Source organism: Mirounga angustirostris, unplaced genomic scaffold (assembly GCF_029215605.1).
Source record: "Mirounga angustirostris isolate CCGP_5_RB_7025 unplaced genomic scaffold, mMirAng1.0.hap1 SCAF_4, whole genome shotgun sequence".
Taxonomy (NCBI): domain Eukaryota; kingdom Metazoa; phylum Chordata; class Mammalia; order Carnivora; family Phocidae; genus Mirounga; species Mirounga angustirostris.
Genome location: NW_026991712.1, coordinates 174655105 through 174682060, shown reverse-complemented (window position 1 = coordinate 174682060; position 26956 = coordinate 174655105). Strand labels below are relative to the sequence as shown.

The following is a 26956-nucleotide window of genomic DNA, read 5'->3' as shown; positions in this document are numbered from 1 at the left end:
TTAGATGACTGGGGAGTCCTAGCATTTAATCCTGGGGGCCACAGTTGTTAAATTCCCACAGTGTATATAACAGTGCTGTGAAGTAACACAAATTGCCTCTCTCAAAATGCCAACAGCCCCTACATTCAGAAACACAGGCTGCGGCGCCTGGGCGGCTCAGTCGGTTAAGCGTCTGCCTTCCGCTCAGGTCGTGATCCCAGGGTCCTGGGATCGAGCCTCGCATCGGGCTCCCTGCTCAGCGGGGAGCCTGTTTCTCCCTCTCCCTCTGCCCCTCCCCTCTGCTTGTGCTCTCTCTGTCTCAAATAAATAAATAAAATATTAAAAAAAAGAAACAGGGCGCCTGGGTGGCTCAGTCAGTTAAGCGACTGCCTTCGGCTCAGGTCATGGTCCCGGAGTCCTGGGATCGAGTCCCACATCGGGCTCCCGGCTCGGCGGGGAGCCTGCTTCTCCCTCTGACCCTATCCCCTCTCATGCTGTTTCTCTCTCGCGCTCTCTCTCTCTCAAATAAATAAATAAAATCTTAAAAAATAAATAAATAAATAAATTAAATTAAATTAAAAAAAAATCAAAATAAATAAAAAAAAGAAACAAACAAACACAGGCTGCTAATCTCAAAAGACTGTCCCAGTGTTCTTGATCTCCAAGTCCAACAGGAGGCAGTGTAGGGTGGTGGGTCTCTGGGTTACACAGACCTGCTTTCAATCCTTCTCTGCCACCAACAAGCCATGAGAACCTGAGCCTAGAGATATCATGTCACCTCTTTGGGCCTCAGTATCCTCATCTGTGAGAAGCGGATACTGACTGACCCGTGCCTGGTACGACTGCCTGGGGCTTGAACGGCGTGTTGATTACAGAGCCTCCAGAGCAGGGTCCTTGGGAGATGGTGGCCATTGCTCCTGCACAGTGAGGGAACAGGAGGGCGGGGCGGGGCAGATCTGAGAGTTACAGAACAGCCCTTCCACCCCGGCCGGCTTTCCTGCAGCTCGCTGGTCCCTGCAGGATCGGGATCCCAGTGTCTTGCTGGTCAGAGTGTGCGGTGGGTCTCGTTTGGGAGGGACAACCGGGCACCGCCCTCCTTCCAAGGCAGAGGCCAGTGGGGGCCAACAGGAATAGCCCTGGGCTGCTGAGACAAGAGCAAAGACGGGAAGCACCAGGAAGGACCCTGAGCCAAGGGGACAGCTGAGCTGTGAACCAGGGCCTGTCAGTGGCTCTCGTGGCTTGTGTGCAAGGGCTGGAAACCTGCTATCTATCAGGTGGCGACTGCACCGTGATGCGGTAAAGGGCTTTGCGTTTACCACACTTCATCCACAGAACAGCCCTGCAAAGTAGGAGGTTCTGCCCCCACTTGCACAGACAGGAGATGAGCTCGGGCAGAATGCACGACTTGTACGGTTGCACAGTGTGGACACAAGGACATAATCACCATTCTTCCTCTCTCCCTGTCTTCTCCCTCCACCTCCCACTGTCCCTCTCTCTCTCTCTCTCTCCACTCCCGCTCTACTCCATCCAATGGCCCCCTACTGCTCCAAAAATAAAGATAAACTACAAACACTTCAAGCTCTGGCCCTCCCATCTTATCGAGGCTTATTTCAAAACATCTGCACTCTCCCTACCCTAGGCCCCAGGCGCTCTGCTTTTCCTTTAGTCTTTCCTATTCCCTTATGCCCCAGGGCCGTTGCACACGCTGTATGCCTGGAGTGTTCTTCCCCTCCCAGCCGGTGAACATCACCTCTCCTTCAGATCACAGTGAGTGATCCAAGACCCCCTCTGACCTTTACTAAGTCAAATCCTCCCCTTGACCTTTACCAGGTCAAATCCTCCCATTACAAGCACAGCACCAGGACTTCTGGCTTAGTCACTACTGCAATGTCAAGCTTGTCTGAGGTTATCTGGTAAAGAGCAACCTGCCCCATGCTCTCCTCACATCAGTTCACAGGTATCTGTCAAGTACCTACTATGTGCCAGACGCTGCCCACGGTACTGCGGGGACAGTGGAGAACAAGCCAGATAAGGTCTCTACACCCATGGAACTCACATTCTGATGGCAGGAAACGGGAAGCTGAGGGCACCATATACACAAAGGGGTGGAGGTGGGAATGTAGAATTGGCTGCAAGGGGGAACTGTAGTCTGTCCAGCCGAAGCCGGGAGGACAGGCCTGGGACGGCCAGAGATGAGGCTGGAGAAATATGCAAGGACCAGGCAAGGAAATAGGCCCGGAACACCCTAGAAATCCTCTGAAGGAGCCTGACTTGCTCCCAGGGTAATGGGGAGCAACGGAAGGGTCTGAAGCAGGACAGTGACAGGGCTCGCCATGTGTTTGAGAGACGGCTGAGCCTGTGAGGAGGAAAGGTTGGAGGGCAAGGCTGGAGGCAGGGAGGCCAGGAAGGATGCTTTGACTTAATCCAGGCAAAGGAGGCCGACAGAGGCCAGCAAGGACAAGGAGGGGGAGGAAGGGGAAGGGAGGCGGAATATTGATAGAACTTGGTCAAGGACGCATCTGGGCGCCACCTCGAATTCCACTGAGGCCGCTGTGCTCAGCAGAGCCACCGACCGGGGTCAGCAGGGCAGGCAGAGTGCAGGTTTGGGAGGCAGGGGTGGCCCTCACCAGGGGGGCAGCACTAACACTGGAGGCCCAGCGGGGTCTGGGGGAGAGGAAGAGCCGATGGCCTTGGGGACCAGCCCAACGTGCAGCGGCCAGATGGGAAGGCGTCTCAGGCCACGGCACAAACCCTACCGAACCCCTGCCCAGTCCTCCTCAAAACGGCCGAGGTCGTGAGAAACAAGGAGAGTCTGGGAAACTCAAAGACCAGAGGGAGCTAGGGCGACATGAGGACAAAATGTGACATGGTGCCCTGGATGGGGACCTCACCACAAGAGCTGCTGAAATCCAAGCAGAGTGTGGGGTTTCATTAAGGGTAATGTAGCGGTGTGGACCCCTGAGGGCTGACTGGGGCACCACGGTCGCATACATGCTACCATCAGGGGAAACCGGGTGAAGGCGGATGCCAGAATTCTCATCATCTTTGCAGCTTGTCTGCCCACTGAAAATTACTCCAAAAAAAAATTACTCATTCTTATTTAAAAAAAAAAAAAAAAGTTGCAGGATTCCTGGTCCCACAGATTGACTCTTGCAAGAAAAAGAAACGGGGTAGCAGGTGGTGGGCATCAAGAAGAGGAGTCGGCCCCGGGCGGGATGACACTTGGATCTGCACCCTGGTGGAAATCGTGTGTGTTTGCTGAAATCCCTGACAGGGGTTCCAACGCTGGGGTCGTTTCCAAAACCAGGGCTCCTCACACTTTCCCAAAGGCTCCCAGAGAGCAAGCCTGTGCCCGGGGAGGTCTGAGGACACAGATAAAAGCCTTCATCGAAGCCCCATGTTTTTTTCATCTTAAAAATTCACGCCTCGGTGGCTCAGTCAGTTAAGCGTCTGACTCTCAGCTCAGGTCTTGATCTCAGGGTCGTGAGTTCAGGCCCTGCATTGGGCTCTGCACTGGGCATGAAGCCTATTTAAAAATAAAATAAAGTAAAATAAAATAAAATAGTAAAGTAAAATAAAATAAAAATTCATGCCAATTCTACATTCTATTCCAAAATAGTACCCTTTGATTTTGCTATAAAAATACCCCACTATATTCCCCAGGGCAGTCTCATGTACTGGTATGAAATGCCCAAATATGAAAATTAAGCATGGGGGCTCCTGGGTGGCTCGGTCAGTAGAGCATGTGACTCTTGATCTCAGGGTCATGAGTGTAAGCCCCACATTGAGCAGAGAAGTTACTTTATTTATTTTAAAGATTTTATTTATTTATTTGACAGAGAGATAGAGAGCACAAGTAGGCAGAGCGGCAGGCAGAGGGAGAGGGAGAAGCAGACTCCCCGTGGAGCAGGGAGCCCGACGTGGGGCTCGATCCCAGGACCCTGAGTTCATGACCTGAGCCGAAGGCAGACGCTTAACCGACTGAGCCACCCAGGCACCCCGAGCAGAGAGGTTACTTTAAAAAATAATAATAGGGCGCCTGGGTGGCTCAGTTGGTTAAGCGACTGCCTTCGGCTCAGGTCATGATCCTGGAGTCCCTGGATCGAGTCCCGCATCGGGCTCCCTGCTTGGCAGGGAGTCTGCTTCTCCCTCTGACCCTTCCACCTCTCATGTGCTCGCTCTCATTCTCTCTCTCTCAAATAAATAAATAAAATCTTTAAAAAAAAATAAAAATAAAAAATAATAATAAGGTAAATAAAAATGAAGCCTGAAGCCTCAAGAGTGGATAAGCTAACTTGGAGAGAAGGCGGACGCAGGGGGACCAAAAGCTCTGTGGCCCTACAACCAGGTAGACGCTGTGCCAGGGACTCACAGTCATTCATTCTTTTGACAAATATTTATGTGCCTACCACATGCCAGTGCTGTTCTAGGTGGACCCAGCAGGGACCAAGACAGACCCAAATCCTTCTGTGTCAGTGGGAGGGGACAGAGGAAAATAAATAAGTAAAACAGGGAGTACGCTAGACTGTGGTAAGTGCGACAGAAAAATCAAGTGGTGGGGGGATGGAGGTGGACAGAAAACGGGAAGGGCGGGCATTGGTCACCAGGGTGGCTGGGAAGGTGACACCTAAATAAGGACTCCAAGGAAGTAAGGTTGCTTTGCAGATGGTTTCTCATTTATTTTTCACAACTGTGGGTGGTATTTATTTGCCCTGTTTTATAGATGAGAAAGTGAGCCTCAAAGAGGTAAAACAATTGAGTTAAGGTCACCTAGAAAAAAAATGGGGGCTCTGGGGGAGGGTATTGGACTGGATGCAGGCCCCTCATTCCTCTCTGAGGAAGGTTAGGAGCACCCCCACTGCCCCTCCTTGAGTCCCAGCAGTCATCACTAACTGATCAAGCCCACAACCGCTCACTCCCTTGCTGAAGCTAGATTTCTAAACCCTTCCAACTCATCAGTAGGAGGGTGCTGCACCTCCCCTCCATGCACCTTCTTAACCTGATCAGGTTCAAGAGGTTAAGGGGTAGAATGGGCCAGCATGCCCCCGCCCCCCCACCTCCCGCCGAGGGTGCTGGGTGGGCAGAGGAAGGAGGAGGGGGGCCAGCGTTGGTCAAGGGGAGGGACCCTCCACCGGCTCAGCCCAGCACGGTTCTGTCTAGGGTGACCTTGATGGCTGCCAGGGATGTGGTTTACTGACTTAACAGCCTCTAGCTGCCCCACCAACAATCGCCCTGGGACCCCTCCATCCACGGCTAGAGCACTCTTCATAGATGAGAAACAAGGTTGGAGGAAACCGAGAGGGGGGTCTCCCCACCCCTGAACATTCCCCCTTCTTCCCACATAAAGAGGGTTGAAGAAATGACTCATATTTCCCCAGAGAGGGCCAGGGCCGGGCTGAGTCGGTCTAGGGGAGCCCGAGGGTCCCTAATCAGCCTGCTGGCTCTAGCTGAGGTGGCTCTGGGCCCCAGGAAGGCAGGGGACAAATGGAGACAGAGATGGCAGAGACAAATGGCTAGTAGATCTCCCAACCCACCCTTGAGCGTGTCACTGGGTGTCACCCAGCTTTGCTCAAATGGAACTTGATGGAGAAGAAAATTCCTCTGGACTTTCCTGAACGAGCTTTATGGCTGACTCACCGCCACCTGGGGACAGCAAGCGAATTCACAAAGCACCAAAGAAGGAAAAAATGGTTCCTATTAAGCAATCTCTTCAGTGGACGGATCAGAGATCACCAGCATAAATGCTCACTTACATTTTTGTTCCGGGTTTTGTTCTTTAAAGAAGCACATCCTACAATAGCTGAGGGTCGGAATGGATCGCAAAGTGTAATTTTATGTATTCAAGTCTACTTCTCCATTTGCTGGCATTAAACACTTAGAAATGTGTCCCCAGGGGCGCCTGGGTGGCTCAGTCGGTTAAGTGTCTGCCTTCGGCTCAGGTCATGATCCCAGCGTCCTGGGATCGAGCCCCTCATCGGGCTCCCTGCTCAGTGGGGAGCCTGCTTCTCCCTCTCCCACTCCCCCTGCTTGTTTCTCTCGCTCGCTGTGTCTCTCTCTGTCAAATAAATAAAATCTTTAAAGCAAAAAAAAAAAAAAAGAAAAGAAATGTGTCCCCAGTGGCAATATGAACGATCAATCGGCCACAGGATGGTTTGTCCCCCATCCCAAGCCCCTCCTTATCTCGGCCCTGTGAGGTCATGCCCTCCTCCGCTCATCCTTCACTGGACATCTGCGGACCGCAAGTGTGCCCAGACAGCCAGGGTCCCTGCCCTCGAGGACTTCCCCTCCAGGGGAGAGAAGTAACAGTCAGAATGAAAGTAACGACGTGGGTGCCCTGAGGACAGAACAGTGCCCGTTCTTCACCCAGCTCCAAAGGTGCTTCCAGCTGCCTGCCCTCCCCAAAGGGTACCACTTGCTCTCCTTCCAGGAGGATCTCCTGGACGGGGCTCCAGAGCAACCTTCTGCTCATCCGCCCTTGCTGGCCTTCTCTCGTCCCTGCCAGTGGCCCCTCTGAGCCAGAAGCACACGCAGCCTCCACCCTGATAGGGGACTCTTCATAGGAGCCTGCAAGAAACTCTGGCTCCGGAGTAAGCCAGAATACTGGCTCTTCCGCTTCTAAGCAGTGTGGCCTTGGTGGCTCACCAAGCCTCAGCTTCCTCATCTGTTAAGTGGGGACACAATAAGACCCATCTCTTGAGAGTCAATGCTAACGAAATGAGTCAACACACATGCTGCTCACCCCACGGCCTGGCTCAAAGTAAAAACTCACTAAACTGTGGTTCCTTGGTCCCGCTCCATGGAGCAGACAGGCCAGGGAACCCCGAGAACAGGTGTTAGAAAGAGTTATAAAGGGGCCCTGGTACTGGCCTCCTGATGTCGGCCAGAGGCTCAAGGAGCTCCTGGCTTCTCCGTGAGGCCGCTAGTGGTTCGTACGCCAACCTGCCTCATTTCCAAACCTACTGCCCATTTCACACCAGCGCCATGGTTTCCACAACCGAGCTCCCTACTGTGGGAAGGGGACTTTCTTAGACTTGTCCTAAACTTGCCTCACCCTGACCCAACAGGACCAGGGGGCCGAGCCAGTAGCAGTGAAGGTTTTCCTGCCCCTTCTCAGCCCTCATCTTTCTTTCATCCGATGTTCTGAGCCAACAATAGCTGCTTTCCAGGCTCGGTTGCCACCCAGCGCACTCCTCCCTGAGCAAAAATACCCATGCGGGGGAGGGGGGAATCTAAGGGGGGGCCACAAAGTGGGGGGCGCTGGGCCGGCGGGGGCAGGGGTGTCAGGAGGAGGAGAGCACATTTCTTGAGTGCTTACCGTGTATCGGAGTGAGAAGGGCCCAGTCGCTGGCCTGGCGGAGATACCGAACCCCAGGAGACTGTGGGGGTGGCGGGAGGGCTGGTCTCCAGGAGAGCAGGGGAGCAAGTCCCCGGAAAGGGATCAGGCCCAGGTCCAAGGTCCGGGGCAATGCCCAGGGAGAAGAGTGAGGTGAGTGGGCTCTAGAACCTGGTAAGAAAAAGGAAGCCTGAACCCCAAAGAGATTCCAAATCCTAAGAAAAATGGGGGCTCAGATACAGAGGGCTGAGTTTCACGACAGGGGATTAGAGCTTTCTTGGATCCCAGGAGGGACCAGGGTGGGAGGTGGGGAGAAGCCTGCAGAGCTACAAATTCCCTTAATCGAACATCTCCGTGGTCTTATTTGCCAGACAAGGTTAACTGGGGGAAGAAAACAGAAATCTTAAAATGGTAGCCGGCAGTTTTCACTTCAAGAGGTTTGGAGGAAGGGGTATCTCCTTGCTTCTGGGGAAACCCCACTGGGCAACGAAGTTGGCCCGGGCTTTCTTGTGGCTCCTTTCTCTCCATGGTAGGGTATCTCCTCAGAGCCTTGGAACGCCCCCACCACCCTGCCCAGTGAGGGGCTGTTTGTGTGCAGTGTTTCCAGCCCCCACCCAGCCCAACTTCTGTGGACTCCTTCAAAGCCTGGGGAGGGCCTCGGTGCAGAGGTCACAGAGAAAGAATCTGGAGGTCAGAACACCCCCCCCCCCAGATGTTTCAAAGACAGAATCTGTGCACATAAAGCATCCCCCTCCCTAGAAGCCACCAGTCTTGGGGGGGGGGGGTTCCAGACACCAGAAGGCCTGGAAGAACTCTGCAGGCGTGGCTGCTGGGAATCTGGGCCCTGAATCAGAGTTTTGTGGAAGGCCCTGGGATGTGAGTTTTGATGCTGAGCTATGTGACCCTGACCCAGAGCAGCTCACACACCTCTGTAGGCTCTGTTCTCACCTGTCAAAGCATTGGGCCAGATCCCCTGCTCCACCCCAATCAATCACCATCAACTCTAACCCTCAGTGTCTCTGCCTCTCCCTTACCACTACCACCAGCCTGGGCTTAACCAGCCCCTCTGACCCCCCATTCTTGCCCCTTCCCCCAAGTCCATCTCCAGTCAGCAGCCAGAGTGAGTTTAATAAAAGGCACATCAGATCCTGCCACCTCCCTGCTGGCACCCCTCCTAGGCCCTGCTGAACCCTCCACCCTGCTGGTTATAAATTTTTGCCTTTTCTTCTTTTGCCAGCTTAAATGGGGACTTTTGGTATAAAAGAAAATAAAGCAAATAAAGCCTAAAATTTATTGATTTGAAAACACACACACACACACACACACAGCTTTCCATGGCTCTTGGGATGAGGTCCAAATCTCTCACCTGGTTTACACAGCCTGTGGGGCCCACCCCTGGATCCCCCTCAGCTTCACCTTGGGTCACTCTTGCCCTTGCTTTCTACTCCAGCTACACTGAACATGCTATAGGTCATCCACCTCAGGGCCTTTGCACATGTTGTTCCCCTGGCTAGAATCTTTCTCTCCATCTTTTTAGATGGATAACACTTAACCCATCCTTCAGATCACTTCTCAACTGTTTTTCCTCACAGATGTCTTCCCTGACCCTAGGCTCCTCTGAGCGTCTGCCTGGTATGGGCTTCTCTGATAGAAGCTCACACAGCATCCTGCTCATAATTAGAGATCCATGCGATTACTTATGACCATGTCTCTGTGCTCACCATTCACCACCCTGTGCCTGCACATAGTGGATGCTCAATAAATGGTAGCTATTGTCACCATTAATCTTCCCATATTTACCTTTCCATATTTATCTGGTTAGTGGAGCTGGATTCTGTGCCTCTAAGAATCTGTGTGTGAGACCATACAAAAGAGGCAGTGTGGGGTACTTGGAAGAATACCAGCCTTGGCAGCGGAGGGATCTGGGTTATAATCCCAGCTCTCCTACTACAAGCTGTTTGGCCTTGGGCAAGTCACCTAACTTCTCTGAGCCTCAGTTTCCTGATCCTTTTTTTTTTAGATTTTTAAGATCTTATTTTTAGGGACACTTGGGTGGCTCAGTCAATTAAGCATCTGGCTCTTGATTTCAGCTCAGGTCATGATCTCAGAGTGGTGAGATGGAGCCCCACATCAGGAGTCTACTTCTCTCCCTCTTCCTCTCCCTCTGCCCCTTCCCACCCCTCACACTCTCCCTCTCCCTCTTTCTCTCTCTCAAAATAAATAAAGAAAATCTTTTTTAAAAAGATTTTCTTTTTAAATAATCTCTCCACCCAACGTAGGGCTCAAACTCACAACCCCGAGATCTAGAGTTGTGTGTTCTACCAACCGAGCCAGGCAGGTGCCCCCTGATCCAGTTAATCTGAAGATTAAATTAATACTTTAGACAGACTGGTTACCAATGTCTTCATTATGACTGATAGAAATGTCTTTCAGGACTCCCTGCCTCCTTTTGCCTCAATTTCTGCTACCAAGCAATGTTCTAAGGGCTGAAATGACAAAATAAAATGCCGAGAACAAGGCTGAGCCCAGAGAGGATATGTAATAAATCAGGATTTCCAAAGTGTGATGTGTGGCCCACCAGCATCAGAATCAGGGAGTTTGTCAGAAATGTAGGTTACTATACCCCCTCCAAACTTACTGAATCAGAAAGTCTGGGACAAGGGCAATGAAATTTGCATTTGCAACCAGAATCTCTGATGATTTTCATGCACACTCAAGTTTGAGAAGCATGGCAACCAACGCAATCTTCTTGCTGTTACCACTAACCTGTAATCCCTGGGGGCCCTGACTCTAAGCCCAAAGGTTATCTGGAATGGGGTTAGAGTATCTGTCACCAGAAAGGCACACGGTCCATCATAAACTGATATGCTTCCTAATGGCTTAAAAACATGGGTCAGAGACAAATACCCTATGATTTCACTCATCTTTGGAATTTAAGAAACAAAACAGATGAACATAGGGGAAGGGAAGGAAAAAAAAATAAGATAAAGACAGAGAGGGAGACAACCCATAAGAGACTCTTAACTCTAGGGAACAAAAATGAGGGTTGCTGGAGGGGAGGCGTGCGGGGGATGGGTAACTGGGGGATGAGCATGAAGGAGGGCATGTGATGGAATGAGCACTGGGTGTTCTACGCAACTGATGAATCACTAAATTCTACCCCTGATATTATACTATATGTGAACTAACTTGAATTTAGATAAAATCTTGAAAGAAAAACAAAACAAAACACATGAGCATAGGCCTTGGGATTAGACAAATCAAAGTATAAATTCTGGTCCTTCTACACATTTGCTTAGCTGTGGGACCTCAGATAAGTGGCCCGACCTCTCTGAGTCACCTTCCTCAATTTTACAATAGTGATAAACAACACCACCTGCTAGGGTTGTTGGGATAATCTGAGGAAGTGCCTTATGCAAAGTATATTTCAGGTGCTAGGTGGGAGGAAGCGGGGGAGGTGAAAAACCCAACAGGAAGTGTTTCACTGTCTCCCCGAGCCTCCTCTGCCGCCACAAGGGCTCGGGGGTGGAATGTGTGTGTCCTTCTCACACATCACAACTCCTGGCCATCTAGAGAAGGCGGAGAGACCCTCCCTGAGAGGCTGGTCAACCACCCAGGGCCCTTGCAGAAGGGGCAGTCAGCCAGGTTTGCGAGGAGCAGAAGCAGGGGTTATACGGGAAATGACGGGATTGTTGTCCAGGGCCCACCCGGAGGGACCTGGGACCAGAAGAGCCACGTCTCCCAAGGTCAGGCCTTGCAGGGCAGTGGAACCACGCATGCCCTGCTGGGTGAGAACATAGATTCTGAAGACAGACTGTTCGGGTTTAAATTCTGGTTCTGCTACCCCTGGCTCCACCTGGCTGGCAAACTCCTACTCATCCTTCAAGACCCAACCAAACCGGGCGCCTGGGTGGTGCAATAGGTGGAGCGTCTGACTCTTGATTTCAGCTCAGGTCCTGATCTCAGGATCATGAGCCCGAGCCCCATGTCAAGCTCCATGCTCAGTGCAGAGCTTCACTCTCTCTCCCTCTCCCTCTGCCTCTCTCGCTCAGGCTCTCTCTCAAATAAATAAATAAATAAATAAATAAATCTTAAAAAAAAAAAAGGCCCAACTCAAGTATCATCTCCCCAGGCCAACTTAGTCATCCATTTCTCTGGGCCCTCAAAGGCTCCTGCCCACACACTCAAATACTATTCAGGAATTTACCTGTTGACTTGTCTATCTTTCCCACAGGCCTGGGAGTTCCTGGAGGGCACCCTCATATCTGGCACAGAAGATGCACTCAGCTAAATGTTGATTTAGTTTGAATGCCAACCTTCTCAGCCTTCTGGTTCCCTTCCTTTCCCTCACTAAATGCTCCCACTCTACTCCCTGTTCCTCTCCCCGATACAGACCCTTGATTCTCTAGGATTTTAGCTTCCAGATCCCTCTCTCCTGAAGGTCTGAACCTGCTCATCGCAGAGCTGATGTGTAAGGAAGGTTGCAGAGAAAGACCTAATATTCATTACTCCACCTATGCTGACTCCAAGGACTCCCATGGAAGGTGAGGTGCTCAGAGCCCGTGAGACTGCCCGGTCCTCAGGACTGTGGGGAAAAATCAGTTCTAGATGAAGCAACTCCAGCATGATGGTTAAGAACCTGGGCTCTGGGACCAAATGGTCTGGGGTTCACATCTTCCTCTGCCGCTTACTGACTGAGAGAGATACATTGTCTCTCTGTGCCTCAGTTTCCCCCCCTGTAAAATAGGGATAATAATAAATACCTCATAGGGTTGATGTGAGGACAAAGTGAATTTATAACATAAAACATTCAGCACTATGCCTGACACACAGCAAATAACGCCATGAACACCGTTATCATCACATAATAGCTAAGCCGGGGAAACGCTGCTGGCAGGAAAGAACAAACAGATTACTGAAGAAAACCCTAATGTGGGCAGAAGTTAATATATCATTTCCCCCCAAGGAATCATCAGGTGTCAGTGGCCCCAGAAAGCCTTCTCTGAAGCAGCGTGCCCAGCGCTGTGCAGATTGTGTTCTAACCACAGCACAGCCATGTTTCCTGGGCTCACCATGGACCGTGGGCTCACTCAGAACAGCTCTGCCTGCATGTTCTCCCAGCACAGGCTGACACAGAGCAGAGTTGCGGGGAATGTCTGCCAAATAAACAAGCTCACAATGTAACCCGAGTCCTTGACCGAGGTTCCAAGCACAGTCCTTCCGGGGAGGCCCCTTTCATTGGTAAGGCAACTCCCCATCGCCCATAGCACGCATCCCTAGAGAACCCCAAATCCCTCCCGAGCCCACCAGGAGCTGGGAATATAGAGAGTAAAAGGCAGGGGCTCTGCTAGAACTCCATCTAGAAATAAAATCAGCTCACATATACTAGGCACTTCCCGTATGGTAGGTATGGATCCTACACTTTATAAGAATTATGTTGCTTGTTTAAACAACTCTATGAGTTTGGGACTATTATTATTCCCATTTTCCTCAGGTAGAGGCAAAGGCGAGGAATTAAGGACTTTGCTTGAGGTTGCTTGGGCGAATGGCAGTGCTGGGATTCAAACCTACGCAGGATGGTCCCGGAGCTCCAGCTCTTGATCTGTGTTCACACAGGGAGACGTGACAGGGTGGGAAGTCTCACCCAAAGTGACTTGTGCCCTGACAGAAGGCAGTCCGGGCTAGGAAGTGAAGGCGGCTCTGGCAATGCCTGAGAGATGGGCGGGAGCTGGTCAAGAAGATTTCTAAGAACAGCTGTGGAAAGAGGAGTAGGCCTGATGTCGTTATCAGTGACGCCCACCTCTCTGAGTCGAGCACTGAATATGCACCCCACATGCTCCAGTCACATCAGCTCTCATGTCATTTTAGTGATCACCCAGGGAGGTGGCTGTTACCCCCACTTCACTTCCCTGCTCTTAAGCCTCAGGCCACACCATACAAATGGGAATCAGTGAGTGTAGGGACCCGATGCAGAAGATGGGAGCCATGCAGCATTCCATCCTAGGCCTGCATTTACTGTCTGTCTGCCCCTTACTCAGGCTGGAGGCTGACACAACAGCCCCAGCCCACCTGAGCGTGCATGTTGGGATGGTGGTGCTGGCAATTAAGGACCTTGTTAAAGGGTCTCCCAACTATATGGGGAAGTAAAATAAGCAAGTAGCCATGGAGTGGGCTGACGAAGGCAATATCCTCATTTCCCCTGCTTCAGTGCATTCACCAGAACTAGAAATCAGCACAAGTGAAGGCTAGTCCCCAGACATTCTTTCCAGCACGTCACAAGGCTTAGAATGACAGAACCACAACAGTAATAATGTCAATAACACCTCCCATTACTGAGGACCTACTATGTGCACCATCCTACAAGCTTTACAGCTTTACATTAATCATTTCAACCATTCTTCATAATGCCACCATGAGAAATATGTTACTATTATCCCATTCCGCAGCGGCAAAAACTGAGGCTCAGAGAGAGTCACTGGCCCAAGGTCACCTAGCTGGGACAAGAACCCAGGTCTGTCTGGCTCTGAAACCCACATCTTAACCAGAAAGAACGCTAGATTAGGGGTCCAAGAGACCAGCGTCTAAGTCCTGCTTCTAACTCCCCATGTGGCCTCAGGCAAATCTCCTCCCCTTTCTGAGCTTTTGTCTTCCCACCCGGGGTCGGTCTAGATGTCTAAGTCGCACTCCCACTTCAACCTTCTGTGACTCTGAGAACCGCCATGCCCTCTTGCCCTCTCCCCGCCCACCACTCTGGGAAGCCCAGCAGGATGCCAGAGAGCCACCCACTCCACACCCGCAGAAAAACATGAAGTATTGCCTTCTGGCTGCCTCGTGACCCAAACCAGCCAGGACACCCAGAACCGCAAAGCCACAAGATTCCCTCGAGCCGGGCTGTGGAAGCAGGAGCCCAGAGGGCAGAGGGGCCGGGCAACCCCTCACAGCCGCCACTTCCTCTGCCCTCACTTCTCGGCATGGTGGACGGAAGTGGGGGTGGCAGGCTTTGGCTCCGTGCCCTTCTGGCCCATTTCTCTGGGTCCCCATGGCCTGGGGTGGTTAGAATGTGGTCAGTTTGGGGGAATCCCGAGCTCACTCTGGAAGGTCAAGTTCAAGTGGAGGTTTTAGGACAAAAGCCTTTGCTGGGCCTCAACGGCAATTTTCGCCCACCTCGCTCTGTGGCCAGAACGTCTTGTGGCTTCTGGGATGCCCTGTCTCCCTCTCTCCCATCCTCTGAAGTAGCTGCTAAGATCCCAGATCCTGGAGTGAGACAAGCCTCCCCCTCGGAACAGGTGAAAAGCCCTAAGATCCTGCTCCCCTTTTACCTGACACCAGCCTCCCTGCCTCACTCCTGCCCCCTGCAGTTCATCCTCCGCCCAGCAGCCAGAGCCTTGCCAAAACCTAAACCAGTCAATCCCTCTTGCTCGGAGCCCTGCAGGGGCTTCCCATCACTCTCAGAACAAAATGCCAACTCCCCTAGGCCCTGTCCCCACACTTGACAAGGCCCTGCATGACCTGGCCCCTCCACGTCCACCTTTTCCTACCCCTGTTCCCCTTGCTCCCTCTGCCAAGCCACATCAGCCTTCTGGCTGCCCAAAACATGCCAAACCCCACATCCCTGTCTCGGGCTCTTTGCACTTGCTGTTCCTCTGCTCAGAACTCACCACTCCCACATCTTTGCCCAGCTACCCTCTCCTCATCCTCAGGACTCGGCTCGATGTCACCTCCTTCCTTGCCCACCCATTTGAGTAGCTCCCTCCCCACCTCTCAGCTAACTCTCCACCACATCACTGTTTTCTTTCCTTTCTCTGAAGTGATCCTTCTGGTTGGTTGGGTTGCCTGCACAGTCCCTCTCCTACAATACATCTCCTTAAGGGCAAGGATTTTGCTGCCCCATCCACTTTGGTCCCTACAGTGAGGTAGGACCTCATTTTGTCCTTACAGCTCTGCAGGTGAGGATGCTGGAGTTCACAGAGGTAGACTGACTTGCCCAAGGTCACACAGCCAGGAAGTGGCAGGATTGAGACCCAGGTCTGCCTGATACCCAGGCCATTTCTGCAAAGCCTCCATGGGTGACACTCTCACTGCCAGGGGCCCACTTTGGGGGGCTCTCATCCAGAGAGGACTGATTCACAGTGAGGCTCTTAGCAAGGGTACCAAGAATGAAGGGCCTGTCCACTTCCTCAATGGTCCTTCCTCAGAGATACAGGGCAGCCGGGGCTCACCAGGGGGGCAGGCACAACCCTGGAGGTGAAGAAGCATGAGCAAATGCCTCCCAAATGAGGGGAGCCCACCAGAAACTGGGGAGCTGGGGAAACCTTCAATCCACCCAGTGTTGTGCAGAAGGGGAAACTGAGGACAAGAGCAAGGAAGGGATTTACCTAAGGTCACACAGACTGGTAAAGCCTCATGGCCTAGGGTCTCCACATCCAGAAACCCCTCCTTGTGATGAGAAATGACAAGTAAGACCCAAAGCCCAGGTTCTAGGAAGAGTGCCTCCCAGAGTTGCCAGGCCCCGAGGGCGGGGGCAGGGCCGGCAGGGTGGATCTGAAGCATTAAGACAAAGAAAGGTCTCAAATTTCTTCCTTCTTTCAGAAAAGATTCATCAAGAGTCTACTCAAGGCTAGACCCTAGGCCTGTCCGCCGAGGTGAACAATACACTGGGGAAATGGACACCTCCCTGGAGAACCACCTGGTAGTTTCTCTGAGAATGAAAGACACACACACCCTCAGACCCAGCAGGCCCCCTCCCAGTACCCACCCCCTGACGAGAAATGAGTGCATAGGTCCACCGAGAGACACACAGGAATGTCACAGCTGCCCAGACAGGAACGTCGTCCATATGTGTGCATCTGCCCAGAGGGCCGCCAGGCAGCCTGCAAAGGAGCACATTCTGGAACATGCAACGACATGGGCAAATGGAAAACCGTTCACTGTTGACTGAAGCTGAAGGAAACCAGACTCAAGAGTACATATTATGAATTCATGCAGATAAAGTTCAAAACCAGGTGAAACTGGGGTGACAGAGAGCAGATCAGCAGCCACCTGTCGCAAACAGTGATGGAAGGGGGCACCTGGGAACTTTCTGGGGAGGTGGAAATGTTCTATATTTTGCTCTAGCTGGCGGTTATGCAGGTGTATAAATTTGTAAAAACAACTGCACAAGACGTGTGCATCTTACTTAAGGAAATTATACCACGACTTTAAAAATGCCCAATCTTGGGCGCCTGGGTGGCTCAGTTGGTTAAGCGACTGCCTCCGGCTCAGGTCATGATCCTGGAGTCCCTGGATCGAGTCTCGCATTGGGCTCCCTGCTCGGCAGGGAGTCTGCTTCTCCCTCTGACCCTCCCCCCTCTCATGTACTCTCTTTCATTCTCTCTCTCTCAAATAAATAAATAAAATCTAAAAAAAAAAAAAAAAAAGCCCAATCTTGCCCTTAGGAAGCGCACAGCCCCACAGAACAGGACTGGCGAATGGTTCTCACAACCATGATCATAAGAGAAGCTGCTATCGGCGGGAGCCCCGCTGTGTCGGGATTGAGCCGGCTTCTTCGGGTAACACTTCCCACCACCGCACAGCACAGGCCCCAATATCTCCATGTCAGAGTGAGGAAAATGAAGCTCAGAGAGGTGACGCAGGGCGTCCAAAGGGACACACACAGCAAAAAGGAAGGGAGCAGTCCCCACCTCCCTGTTCTCCCCACCCCACACCGTGAGGTTGCTGGTCCCCACGTGGCCACCTCCTCTCCGGGGCTGAAGGGAACAGTGAGTGTGGACTGGACTTCTGTGAACAAGCTGCTTAGGAAATGAGTTCTTCCTCCGCCTTCCGCCCCCTCCCTCACCCCCTCACTGCCACAGATCTCTGAGGTCATTGCAGCCCTGGCCTTCCGCCCGATGAGAAGGAGCCCCAGAGGCCGGGCAGCTGTGTGTTGGGGGCGAGGGGGGCTGTTGACCAAGGGGCTTTCTCTACTCCTGGGCTCCCCCTGACCCAGGCCGTGGCCCCAGAGGGCCGGGAGGGCTTGAGGTTAGAGACCCCACCCTTGGCTCCAGCTCACAGGTGACGTAACCCAGTGTCTGGACTCCGAGAATCATAAAATGTTGGTTTGGAATAACAACCACCACCACCATCACCACTGCCTGCTCAGTTCTTTTTTTTTTTTTTAAAGATTTTATTTTATTTATTTGAGAGAGAGAGAAAGAGAGAAGCAAGCATAAGCAGGGGGAGGGGCAGAGGGAGAGAGAGAAGCAGACTCCCCGCCGAGCAGGGAGCCCGACGTGGGACTCGATCCAGGGACTCCGGGATCATGACCTGAGCCGAAGGCAGTCGCTTAACCAACTGAGCCACCCAGGCGCCCCCCTTTTTTTTTTATTTTTTTTTTAAGATTTTATTTATTTATTTGAGAGAAAGAGAATGAGAGAGAGAGCACATGAGAGGGGGGAGGGTCAGAGGGAGAAGCAGACTCCCCGCCGAGCAGGGAGCCCGACGCGGGACTCGATCCCGGGACTCCGGGATCATGACCTGAGCGGAAGGCAGTTGCTTAACCAACTGAGCCACCCAGGCGCCCGCTTACTCAGTTCTTATCCTGTGCCAAGAGCTAGAGCTTGTTTCATGGATCCTCGCCAGTGTCCCCCCAAAGTAGGTACAGTTAGGATTTCATTTTACACGGGAAGAACCAGAAGCTCAGAGGGGTTAGGTGACTTCCCACAGCCTCACAGTGAGGAAGTGGTGGCACGGGGATTCAAACCCAGGTCTGCCCGCTTTGGGCCCATGCTCTGAATCAGAGCATCATGCATGTAATCCTGCCTGTTATGGCTGAAAGCGCCCCCTGAGTAGGTCCGTTCCAGCCACATGGCGCTACAGACGGGAGAACTAAGGCCCAGGAAGAGAGAGTCTCTTGCTCGGAGCCACATGAAAAGTTCGTGGCAGGGCTTGGCCGGGAAGCTACATTTCTACCCTTGGCCTGGCTTTCAGTGACCAGAGCCTCGGAGCAGGCCACGTGCACCTGGATGGGCAGCGTGTGGGAGGCAGGGAGGCCTGGTTCCAGGCAGAGGTAAATATTGACATGGTGGTGTTTACACTGTAACCCTACTCCTCAGGGCTGCCTCACACCCGGCCTGTCCCCGCCAAGGAGGAAATGGAGCTTGTAGGGAGGAGAATGGGGGGGAGGAGGCTCATGGGCCAGGGGCTGCTCCTCGTGCTCCCTGGGGCCAGTGGGCAGGAAGCCTGGCACATCTTCAGGCAGGGGGCTGCCACGACCCACAGGGTAAGGCCAGGAGCCTGGGAGATGGCAACTGAACTGGGAGTCACAGGCCTGGGTTTCAGTCCTAGCTCTGCCACAGATTGGCAGTGGGACCCAAGAACAGTTGGTGAATGGGGAGGAAAGGGCCTGGGTAACTGTCAAGGGCTGTGCAAAGGTGAAAGATAAATAACATTTCAGCCTGGTCAACGTGCGGCCCCAACCATCTCCCAAAGCCTCTGGCCGCTGCCTGGCAGTCCCATCCCTGTCCCCAGGGGCCTTTCCTGGGAAGGCAGAGTTTCTGCTGAAGTGGGTGGCAGCTTGGAACCGAAGCCAGAATCTTGAGGAATCAGGAGGCTGCTGCCTGGTTCCAGTCCCTAGTTGCCTAAGTGATCTGTGAGTGTCAGCTTCCCTAGCTCTGTGCCCGGGATAAATCTACTTCCTGGGGTTCCAGTGAAGGTCAGAGAGGTTTACATTTAAGTGCCAGGCACACAGTAGGTCCTCATTTTGCCCCTCGGTCTTCCCACCTATGAAATGGGGAAGTTGAATCAGATGGTTAGAACGCAAGCACTCTATGGTTTTAAGTTCTAGCAGCCAGGGCCTCCTCTCTGTCTCGGAGCCCTGAAGTTAGATACTCCCTCAGCTAATTTCCTGAATGTTCTCCAGAAACTTGTTCCTCTGTTTACATCTCCCCCCAAAAACCCCCCACCTCAAGGGCTGTGGGGAGGAGGGAGCTGTTCCAAGGCTTGTCAGTGAGCCAAGACAGGGCTGTGGATCTTTTTGCCACCTCTGTCCTTGGGGACCCCTGGGGAAAGGGCAGAACTCCAAGGCCCTAGACCCCCAGTGCCACTCACTGACTGTGGGGTTCAATCAGCGTTGGTCATTCATTAAATTTCACCCCTACCCCCAGACTATAACTCCTTAAGGACAGGAGAGTATCTCCTTACTTTCATTTCTCTAAAACGTGGCTCCTAGGAAACATACCATCCCACTAACTGTTGCCATAGGAAGCACAAACGCCACCTCTTCTGGGAAGCCTCCCCTGATACATACTCATGGCCAGGGTGACCCTGGAGCTGTATCCCCAGATTGGCACTATCATCTTCTACCTGGTTTTAGAGCTGTTCTGAAATTTCGTCCTTCTCATTAGATCAAAGTTCCTTGAGGCCAGGAGCCCCACTGGTTGTTTGTATGAAAGGATGTGGGGAGGATGGTCATTGTCCACAGGGAAAGGGCTTTGTGCGACCTCCAGGGCCACAGCCTCCCCTCTCTTCACTGCCCATTTTGGGCAGCACGTTGGGGGTGTGGGGTGAGGTAGAAGGGGCAGTAACTAGTATCTAGACCACCAGCGGCTCTCCTAGGACCACTCCACCTGCTTCCTAACTGGTTTTCCGGCTTCCAGCCTCACCCCTCCTACCCTGAAGCAGCTTGCTGACTGTCTCAAAACACAACTCTGACCACATCACTCCCCGTACTCTAAACTCCAGAGTGGCTCCCCACTGTCCTTAGGATCGAGGCCCCAAATCTTTAACAAGCCCCTCCCTGCATGCATCTGCCCGGGCCACCGCCCATGCATCATCTCCTCAGCCCCCAGACACCATAATTCCTGAAGGCACCATGTTTGGTCCCAACTCGCACCTACTGCTCCCTCTGCCTGGAACCCATTCATCCTTTAGACCATGCGTTCTTGAGACCACGGCTTTAATGCCACGTCCTCAGGGAGCCTTGTCTGATCCCCAGGTGAGGTTCCCCTATCTGCTCCCGAGCACCCTGCATGTCTCCTTGGCAACCGCAATTGCACTTCTAATTTCCTGCTCCTTATCTGCCGGTCTGCCAGACTGTGGAAAGAGAGATCTATCGCTCTCCCTCATGCGGACGGCAGCCCTGACACCTGGTACCGTACCAGGCAGGCTTGTTTGCTGAATGAACGAATGAACGCAGCACTCTGACTGTGGCTGGGGTGCTTACCTAGTTGACGAAAAAGAAAAAAAATGGAGTGGAAATACAAAAAGTCGTAAATCTTTGCCGAAGGCTCCTCCCTCGCAGTAGACATCAAAGTGTGGACTTTAGCCAAGCGGGTTATGTCGTGGCCAATGCCTGAAACTTTCTGCTGAACCCACCTTGGAGGCAGTCCTCTGACTACTCAAATCTTGCTGCTCCCCATGGGGCCTGGTCTTTCCAATTCTGTCTAGGCAACAATCTACTTCGTCGTTAACAAAAATTAACGACACAACTGCTTACCAAAAATCTTCACGATGTCAGGAGAGCTGAGTGACCCGGGTACCAGCATAGACGCTGACCCACAGAGGGAAGGGTACTGCTGGCCTCTGGGAAGCCAGAGCTAGCCCAAGCGGACAGGTGCAGGGGGCGTGTGGCTGGCCTCCCATCTTCAAAGAGTAATACCTCCCCTCAAGTTCTTAAGCATTTCTACATTGTATGCTAGATTATATCCTCATGACATCCTGTCAAGGAAGCAAATCTGCCCCACTTGGTAGGAAAGGAGGTGCAGAGAGGGGGAAGAGTTGACCCAAGGTCACACAGCAAGCCGGTGGTACATCTGGCATTCAAACCCAGGCAGTGGACCCTGTCCTCAACTCAGCCACTTACAGTAAAGATGATTCCCAACACTCAGCCATGGCTTTAGGCTCAGCCCCTCGGCTGGAATGTGGAGGAACAATCTCAAACCGCCACATCGGCAGACAGGGAACACTGGGTTGGGCCTCCTTTCCCCCAACCTGTCTGCCTGGTAACCCTCTATACATACAAGAGGCTTGTGCCTGCTCTGACCCTATCTTGCTGTGTGACCCTGGGCAATCTCCTTCACCTCTCTGTGCCTGTTGTTGGGTGGTACGAGGACAACCGAAGACAGGAGATATAAAAAGCCTTCTCAGAACCTTCATCCCAAGCCTGGGCTGGGGGTTCCAGTTGAGGCCTTTAAGAACTGCACTGACTCTCCACCAAAGGATTAGAGCCCTCGGTGGGGAGCTGGGGACCATCAGGGGACACTCAGCCAGGACAAGAGGAAATAGCCCACCCCCTCTCCAAAGGAGCCCTGTTAGGAACCTGGGGGCCAGGGGAAACTTGGCCATGCTGGAGGGGAGGGAACGTGGGATTTGTTTAAAACCCATGGAGCAGGAGATCCAAGGAATAAACTCTTTAGTAGCCCTGAATCACCCCCACCTCAGGAATGAGCACAGGGACTAGTGTTTAGGGGAAACCAAAATGACAGGGGCCAAGTAGGCCTGACGTCAGGCTCCAACCCACCCACCCCCACACATGGTGGGTCAATAATCCCCAGTGGTGCTCCAACTCCTCAGGCTAAGCGTTCGGCCATCTGGCCCCAGCCATGTCCCTTGGCCACTTTCTCTCCTCTTCTCTGGCTCTCTCATGTCCAGGTGCCAGGCAAGCCCCAAGAGCGTTCCTTGTTGTTCTCACGCCCCTGGTCCTCTGTTCACAGAGGTTCCCCTACCTGGAAGTTCTTTCCAATTCAGATGCCACCTGCTCAGTGAAGCTTTCTCTCATCTCTCCAGCCAGGAGGAACTCCTCGCCTGGCATGATACTTCTGCCTCTCCCAAAGATATGCCATTTGGCCTGAGGATCCTTACAGACATTTATGAATTGGCAGAAGCTCCCCTAACACCGTGTTGATGACAGTTTTTCCTCCTTAGCATAGGGTATATAGTAAGTGTTCAATAAATCTTCGTTGGATGATGAACAAAGGAATGGTTCTCTATCACTGTCCCCTTCTTCTCCCTTCATGATAACCTGTAATTCTTCCCAACTAGCAAATAGGTTAGATTCACACAGAACTTCCCAATTTGAGCTTAAGGTTGTAAAGAAAGGAAATAAAGCTGTATTGGAGCAAACACTCTCACTGGGTTATCTCACCAAATCCCCACACCACCCCTGCAAGCGAGACCTTTCATCTCTTCTCACAGATGAGGAAACTGATGGTCAGAGGTGAGCGTTCAACTTGATCCAAGTCCCTGCGGGGAAGTGGGAGAGCCAGGCTTTGAACCTGAATCTGTTTGATACTAAAGCCTGGAAGGTTTCTCAGGTTGTAAGACTCTGAAAAGTATCTCCAAGGCAAGGTGCCCTCTCCTTCTTTGGTTTCTAAGGAGGAAAAAGTTCTCTTTCTGAGTAACTTAGGTCAGGGTGGGTTTGAAAGCAGAGTGAATGATAATGACCTCAATGTCTCACACCCTTTTATTGCTTGTATGCGGAGACCTTAAATCAAGGACCAGGCCACAGGGTGTGAGCTCCCTGCCACCAGAACTGTCCAAATAGAGCATTCCAGGGGAGGGATTCCTGACCAAGGAGGTAGGTTGGGTCCAAGACACAATTTCATTATTACTTACTCTGGACAGGCAAATGGCAGAGGGGGAGGCAGATGTTGGTGGGGAGAGGAGAGAGGAGGGAAAAGGGATGTTAGAAGGGGACTCCAGCTCTGGGCAGAGCAGAGGTTGGTCCTGGGGCATCACTGGGGGGCTCTTCATACCTACAGGGGTCTCATCTTGCCCCCACCTGGTCCCCTTCAGGCTTGACAGCATCATCACAGAGAAATGGAGGTGGCTGTATCCCTGGGACAAGCAGCCATCATCACTGGCACATGCCCTCCTCAGGCACTACCTGGTGACTTGTACTCAATTCACAGGACACAGAACAGGACCAGGAGAGAGAATCAGAAGGGCCTGTCCAGGGGAAAGCAAAGAGAAGTAGGTGGCTTCCACCCCCATGATGCAGAAGTGATCATCAAGCCCTAGAGAGATTATTGAAAGGTCCAAGCTTTCCTTCCGGAGACAACACCCAGCCCTAAAACAGCCCCAACAAGCCCAGCCTCAACCAAAAGAGTTTCTTTCCTGGGGCTCCAGAAACCCCCATGAAATCCCCCTGCCAAGTCCCTTCTCCCTGGTGTTGCTGACCAACCCCCTCAGCAACCCCCTCCTCTGAGGACCCATTACTGGGAGATGCTGGGGAGAGCGAATCACTGAAAGCAGGGTCCCCAAGTGTTCCCTGGTCTCTGACAGCCGCCAACCTAGCTGCCTCCACTCTCCACTCCCTCGGGCCATAGTGGGATAGGCAGTCCCCGAGCGCCTCGACCTCTACGGAGCCCTCAGAAATGCCCTAGGCTCGGCCACCCCCGACGCCCCAAGCCCAGCCTCAGCCCCAGACCGACCTCGGCGACCCGCGACATTCAGGTCCAACTGGATCCAGCCGCTCGGAAATTGTGCCCGACCCCAGTATCGGACCCAGCCCGGATGCCAGGGGTCTCCACTCCCTGCTCGGACTTCCGAACGCCCCAGACTAGAATTGCACCAACTCTCCCCGAACCGAATCGGCCACCCCGAGTCCTCCAGACCCGGCCGGGGCCAGCTGCCCAGATCCAAGCTGGGCGCGGCGGCTCCCGACGGAACCGCGGCGGCGCCGCCCGGCCAGCCGAGCCTGGCCCGCGCGCCCCCCGACTCCACGCCTTCCGAGCGAGAGCCGCAGCCCGCGCCCAGCCCCCCGCGAGCCCGGCCGAGTCCCACCGCGGCGCGGCCGCCGGGGCCGTCGAGGCGGGGCCGGGTGCGGCGGCACTCACCATAGCTCGCGCGCTCCGCTCCCGCACCGCGCCGCTCCCCGGGCCGGATCCCGGCTCTCGGCTCCCGGCCGCGCTCTTGGTACGGCGCGGCTCGCTGGCCCCGGCCGCGCGCTCGGCTCCCCGCGGGCGAGCGCGGCTCCGGCGCCTGGTCCCGGGAAGGCGGGCCCGCCAAGCGGCCAATGGCGGGGCGCGGGGACCGGGCCGCGCAGCCAATCACGCCCCGAACCCGGCCTCGGCCGCGCCCCCTTCGCCTCCTTAACCCCCGGCGCGCCGGGCAGGGAGCGGGGGTGCGTGCGGCCCGCGCAGCGGGCGCGGGCAGGGCCTCGGGCTGCGGGGTGCGGGGTCGGGACCTCGCCGAACCCGGCTTCGGGGGCAGGCGGAGCCCGAGGAGCGGCTCAGCTGCGTCTGGTGCGCGGCGCCGGGAGCCTCGGCGACCTTTGTCTCCTGCCTGGCGCCTGCTCGGGAGTGTGACCCAGGGCGCTGCAGCTGCGCGTGTGTTTTTGTGGTGTGTGTGAGTGTGTGTGTGTGTGCGCGCGCGCGCGCGCGCGCTGGAGGGGAGGAGTGTGGGGAGGAGTACCGAGAATAAGCGGGGAAGGGATGGAACCCGCGTGCCTGTGTGTTTATTTGTGACGGAATTCATAGACTGACTATATTTGGGGTTTGTTACTTGGAGCTTCCGTGTGTGCGTGTGTATGTGTGTGTCGATGTCTGTGTAAGAGAGAGGGGCAAGAGAAGGCGGTGGGAGAGAAGCAGAGAGAAGGACCGACGGCTCTCCGTGCCTGTGAGTTTTCTGTGTCCCGGGTAGAAACTGTCTCTGCTGTGTGTTGTGTAAGAGAGTGAAGGAGGAAGAAGGTGCAAGGATGTGTGTCTGTGTATTTGTATGATGTGTGACCTGTGCGTTATGGGCCTGTTGGACATGCATGGCCATGTGGTAGAAAGAGACTTTGTATCCCTGTTACAAACAGAGACCAAATCCCTGTGGTGTTGTGATGTTGTGGGTGCTTGTGTTCGTTTGCACACACAAGGGGGCATGGCTGTGATTTGGTACACTGTGGAGGTAGCCTAGTTTTTGAGAAAGAGAGATGAAAACCTTGTGTGTGTTGTGAAAGTGTTTTGTGTGACTCTGTGATCACTTATATTTGTGTTGTGTCCAGAGAGAGAAACCAATGTGTAAGAGGCATGATGAGTGTCTTTTCAGGAGAGACAAAGCCCTCCGGGAGGAGATGAGGTTTGGGCTTTGAAGGAGGTATAAGCCTTCATAGGGCAAGAAGGAATGAAGTGGGGAATCTTGCCTATCAGCCATGGGATTGGGGGCAAGGGACTTAAACTGGCAGGGGACAGGTGGATTCTGGAAGAGAGGAGGGAGGGTAGGAACAGCTCACAGCAGCCCCTGCTCAGGAGCTAGCTCACATCACTGTGGGCACGCAGGAGAGAGGAGATCTAGGCACATAGTGCCAGGTTCCAAAGGGGACCGTCCCATCCTGGGCAGTGTGTGTGGCTACCTAGAGGTGGTGGGGAGCTCTGTGGAAACAAATCTCCCCCCTTCCATTCAGCAGCACTCCGGATTCTTTAATGTGGAGGGAAGGACATCCGGAGGAGGGTCACTTGTCAAAATTCACAAAGCACGTTGAGTACAGCAGACAGGAAGCGGAGTAGAGAGGGGAGGGTTGGGCCTTGCCCTAAAGGTGACCAGATCTTCTCTGTCCCAGACACTCTCTCCATCCTGGAGGTTGGGTAACACACCATCAGCTGCCCAGGCCGGGGCTAGCTTCAGATTCCTGACCAAGCGTCTTCCTGGGAATTGTAGCCTGATGCCTGGGAAGACATTCTGAGATCCAGGGAGACGCAAAAACGGAACCCACTTATCCTGGATCCCCTTTCCAGCGGTGTAATTGTAGCAGATTCCATTCCCTCAGTTTTCTCCTCTGTAAAATGGGATTTGTCATTCCTGCCCCCCTCCCTGTACTTATGTGAAGACTTAACGACTTAATGTACATGCATGTCCTTTGTAAACTACAAACCACTGGAAAATATTAAGCATTGTTCCATTTATATAAAGTTCAGCAATAAGCAAAATGAATCTATGCTGTTGGGGGGTCAGGCTACTATTACCTTTGGGGAGGGAATAACTGGCAAGGGGGAACCAGGGGCACTTCTGGGCGCTGGAAAGGTGGTTTCAGGACCAAGGGGCTGGGTACGGGGATGTGCTCAGTTTGTGAAGCTTCCTGAGGGTCTGTATATTTTTCTTTTTTTCTTTTTTTTTTTTTTTAAAGATTTTTATTTATTTATTCATGAGAGACAGAGAGAGAGAGAGGCAGAGGGAGAAGCAGGCTCCCAAGGAGCAGAGAGCCCGATGCGGGACTTGATCCCAGGACCCTGGGATCATGACCTGAGTCGAAGGCAGACGCTTAACCATCTGAGCCACCCAGGCGCCCTGTATATTTTTCTTCATACAGGCATACCTTGGAGACATTGCAGGTTTGGTTCCAAACCACCACAATGAAACGAATACCACAATAAAGCGAGTCAAATGAATGTGTTGGTTTCCTAGTACATATAAAAGTTAAGTTTACACTATATTGTAGTCTATTAAGTGTGCAATAACATTATATCTTAAAAAAAACCACAATGGTTGTACTTTAATTAAAAAATACTTTTGGGGTGGGCACCTGGGGGGTTTAGTTGGTTAAGCCACCGACTCTTGATTTCGGGTCAGGTCGTGACCTCAGGTCGTGAGATTGAACCCTGTGTCAAGCCCACATTGGGCTCCATGCTCAGCGCAGAGTCTGCTTGTCCCTCTCCCTCTGCTCCTCCCCAGCTTGCGCTCGCTCAC

General features: G+C 53.1%; 1 protein-coding gene across 1 annotated transcript in view; it reads right to left on the bottom strand.

Moving 5' to 3' along the window:
* ECE1 (endothelin converting enzyme 1) overlaps positions 1 to 24282 on the bottom strand; it is a 113236-nt gene extending 88954 nt beyond the window's left edge. Inside the window, exon 1 of the mRNA XM_045898518.3 lies at positions 24124 to 24282. Within this exon, the coding sequence (XP_045754474.1) occupies positions 24124 to 24126 (3 nt within the window). The 5' untranslated portion in view covers positions 24127 to 24282. The remainder of the gene's footprint in view (positions 1 to 24123) is intronic.
* Positions 24283 to 26956: the final 2674 nt, after the last annotated feature.